We start from the raw sequence: 4,034 nt of genomic DNA, 5'->3' as shown, positions 1-4,034 counted from the left end.
GCTAATCTATGTGAGCCCGTTTCAGAGTGAAAACTAGTATAAGGCATATAGCGGTTCCTAGGTTATTGCATATCAGAGATGCGTTAGGGCTAAAACACTCACACGAACTAAGTAGGTGCATCACGCTAATCACTAACTACGAATATGTATCTTTAGCTTACGTGCAAGGCCTAATTCGGAATTCAGTCCTAAAAACCCTCCTTTTAGTGTGATGAAGCTAACTAATCGACCACTAGTCTTGGAAGACATCCTCATCTATGGCCATTAGCTTGTGGATCTCCTGTTGTAGCATCTGAGATTTAGAAGGGGTAGAGGAAGGGACAATCATCGCTGTCAATCTAGTGGCACAATAAGAGCAGCGGGTTGGACCACACTGCATACAGAGGCAACAGGTGAAGAGGACAACTGCAGCACCAGCCACTATCAGTAACAATTTCCATCCCCAAGTACATATAAGGGCCCAGAGCCAGCTAGAAAGTGACCAGGACCCATTATCCGTATGTATTTCTGCGGCGATGCGGTGAAGCTTCTGAATGGCTAAGTGAACAGTTGGGGCGGAGTCAGGGATATAAACACAGCAGGAGCTACCGATCACCCGGCATGCTCCTCCTCGGTCAGCTAAGATAACGTCCAAAACCATCCGGTTTTGGAGCGAAACGAGTCTCGTGGCCTGAAGCTCTTCTTTTAGGTTTGTCATAATATCTGTGGTAATATTAATGACACTTTCCACCACTCTGGACAGTCGTCTAATTTCCGGACTGTTAAAGATCGGACCCCAGAATGGGACTAATCCTTTAGTGAAATCAGTAAACTGCTGCAAAGAGGTATCTGTTTGATCAATTTCAGTCATCCCAAGCTGCCTTCGTTGTCTATGAGGGGCCAATTCCGAAGTATATAACTGATGGGTTTTGTGATAGTCTGAAGGTGCTACATACACAGGGGGGTACAGGAAAGACAAATAGCACTGGCCTGCCCACCCTCGTGGTAGCCAAGTGTAAGCATTTTCCCCACAAACGAAATACACATTTGGGGGAGTCAACAAAGGGGGGCTACTAAATATTTTCATTCTATAAGTATAATTACAGATGCTATTCCCAACCGGCACGTGCCCCATTCCTTGCACACAAAAAGCAGAGGATGTATTCAAAATAGGGATAGGCATGATACGTTCGCTGGTAACATTCCTGGTGATAAACTGCTGAAAATACTGTGAATGATTGAAATTAGCAAAATCATAAAGTTCATCTATCAACCAAGTGCTATTTGCGTTATCAGAGTACAAGTTCATGCAAGCATTTGGGTCAAATGATCCCTCCCCTTCATTTCCTGCTGGATCGAAACCCTGATGTGTCTCAATGTAAGCTAAAATCATATCATAATCCTTTTTTGAATACTGTTTGGGGTTTGCCACATAATGGTTGTACATCGCTGATAACATTTGGAACCATGCTTCACAACTCCCTAAATATGATAGAGGCAAAGAGAGGAACAAATCATGTTTATGCATGACCGATGGCAGAAGCCCACAGACCCAAACATTTGTCATATTGGTGGTGCTATGAGTTTGGTGAAGCATCTATACAAATACATTTTTGGCATATCAGAGTACAAGTTCATGCAAGCATTTGGGTCAAAAGATCCCTCCCCTTCATTTCCTGCTGGATCGAAACCCTGATGTGTCTCAATGTAAGCTAAAATCATATCATAATCCTTTTTTGAATACTGTTTGGGGTTTGCCACATAATGGTTGTACATCGCTGATAACATTTGGAACCATGCTTCACAGCTCCCTAAATATGATAGAGGCAAAGAGAGGAACAAATCATGTTTATGCATGACCGATGGCAGAAGCCCACAGACCCAAACATTTGTCATATTGGTGGTGCTATGAGTTTGGTGAAGCATCTCTACAAATACATTTTTGGCATAAGTCTGGCGATGTCTATCCTTATGGGGAGCTAAGGTAAACATAAAATGTTGAGGAGGGGCCGCAGTGGACATCATCATGGCTTGCATGGGGTGCTTATACTCTAAATATATGAATATACTCATAAAAACTGCTAGTATAACTTCTATTACTACCACAATAGCTATTTTTGCATGCTTGGTCCAAGTAGAAAACATTGGCTCATAAAATGGCAAATACCGCGTGGCAAAAGGACGTTCTTCTTCAGGTACAACACTACCAAAAGGGTACATTCCTAGCTTAAAGTCCACAAAACTAAACTGGGCCAAAGCAAACCTTCCTGCCAGAGGGTTCTTCTTCCCTGTGTCCGTTTAGAGTCTCACAGGTAGACTCCTATCGTTCATCTCAGAAAACGAAATCATCAAGTGACGTCCCACGTCGCAATGCTTCGAGGTGATTCAACATACAACCTGGCCTTAGTAAGCAAAAAGTCTTTCTTTCTGAACAGAGCACAATATCAAAGTTCCAGCTCTCAACGGGTTCAGTCCAGTGTCTTGTTCAGTACCTCAGACACAAATCTAGCAAACCCTGCTTATTCGAGTCTTTCCTTATCTCCTAACTGTGTCATCTGAGGTACTGTGATGTTTTCTCGGCTGCAGGTTGTAACGAACATGGCCCAGGGCTTCCTGATCAGGGAATAATACAGGAGAAGGTGCGTTTCCTTCATCAGAGCCACTGCTAACAGGAATAGCACGAACAGGGTCAGGGGCAATTGCGCATTCTTCTGTTGCCGCCTCACCCGACCCTGTCACTCCTTTCACTTGCCCAGATTCACTTTCACAGGCGTCGGAAAAAGGAACAAATCTGGTGGCTCTGTCACTTTCCTGCGTCAAAATTCCATCGGGATGTCGCTGATCGTAAGGAAGCGAGAGGGGCAGTTTCTTCAGGTGGGAGACATGTATCCAATGTCTCTTTCCATCCACCTTTACTGCCGTTCGCGTAGCCAGAAGGATCTGGTATGGCTTAGACCACCTCGGAGCCAGGCTGGTGTCTCGTTCGTATTTCTTCACCAGCACCCATTGACCAGGTTCTAGTCGATGCCCGGGGCCCTCGGGCAGAGGCTGCAACACAGACGCTACCTGCTGATGAACAGAACGAAGATCTTCAGTCAAAGTGTACAGATAATCTATTAACATAGGGTATTCAACATCAGTGAACGATCTTAGTCTAGGCACTCCCTATACATTAGCGGGCTGCCCAAAAACTACTTCATAGGGTGAGAGGCCAGAGCGTGAATGAGGGGTGACCCGCAAAGACATGAGAGCTAATGGTAGAGTGTCAGGCTTTTTTAAGCTAGTACTTTCTTGGATCATTGCCATTTTTAATTTCAATATTCCATTATATTTTTCAACTAACCCTGCTGACTGAGGATGTCGAGCTGCATGGAATTTCTGTCTTATTTGGAGTCCATTACAGATATATTTGACAAGAGCCCTATGGAAATGCCCCCCGTTGTCCGACCAAATTAAACGGGGCAATCCGTATCTTGGGATAAACTCTTTGATAAGGGCCTTTGCTGTAGCCAAGGCAGTATTCTCTTTAGTGGGGTAGGCCTCAACCCATTTGCTAAATGCACACACCACCACCAATACGTATTTCAAGTTGTTGACACGCTCCATGTGAATATAATCCATTTGGAGCACTTCAAACGGCAAAGTCGGGGGTGCAAAATTGCCACTCAAATCAGCTTCTCCTTTCCCTGGGTTATGTTGTAGACAACCCATACAATACTGGACCAAATGAACAGCTGTCCTCTGAATATTGGGATTATTCCACACCGGGTCCAATAGAGCAAAAATTCCTTTAGCCCCAATGTGAGCTGGACCATGGGCCATGGTCACAACAGCCTGCACCAGAGCATTGGGCAACAGCCATCGTTGTTTCTCTGTCAAATCCACCCAACAATTATTTTTATCCAATCTCCCCACCTCCTGTTCCCATCGAGCCAACTCAACTGGGGTAGCCTCTTTCTGTATCTCTCGCACACTTTCTATGGTGTTAATAAACAAATCAGAGTCCTCCACCCATCTTGCATAAGAGTTTACGAACATAGAGGAAACTGTGGACT

The 4,034-nt window shown here is 44.6% G+C and overlaps 1 protein-coding gene across 1 annotated transcript; it reads right to left on the bottom strand.

Moving 5' to 3' along the window:
* Positions 1 to 232: 232 nt before the first annotated feature.
* On the bottom strand, positions 233 to 2,199 carry LOC147664952 (uncharacterized). Its single transcript, XM_086949864.1, has 2 exons — positions 1,827 to 2,199; positions 233 to 1,497 (listed from the first exon to the last, which is right to left on the bottom strand). The coding sequence occupies exons 1-2, from the start codon at positions 2,197 to 2,199 to the stop codon at positions 233 to 235; spliced, it is 1,638 nt and encodes a 545-aa protein (XP_086805990.1).
* Between the last annotated feature and the right edge of the window lie 1,835 nt (positions 2,200 to 4,034).

Source organism: Lissotriton vulgaris, unplaced genomic scaffold (genome assembly GCF_964263255.1).
Source record: "Lissotriton vulgaris unplaced genomic scaffold, aLisVul1.2 SCAFFOLD_3578, whole genome shotgun sequence".
Classification (NCBI taxonomy): Eukaryota; Metazoa; Chordata; class Amphibia; order Caudata; family Salamandridae; genus Lissotriton; species Lissotriton vulgaris.
This window is presented reverse-complemented; position numbering and strand designations above follow the sequence as displayed.

Excerpts from the sequence above, each read along its gene's own strand:
- LOC147664952 (XM_086949864.1), bottom strand. The coding sequence starts at position 2,199 with ATGTACCCTTTTGGTAGTGTTGTACCTGAAGAAGAACGTCCTTTTGCC. Across the intron at positions 1,498-1,826 it reads GCCATCGGTCATGCATAAAC|ATGATTTGTTCCTCTCTTTG; the intron begins ATGATTTGTTCC and ends TCATGCATAAAC.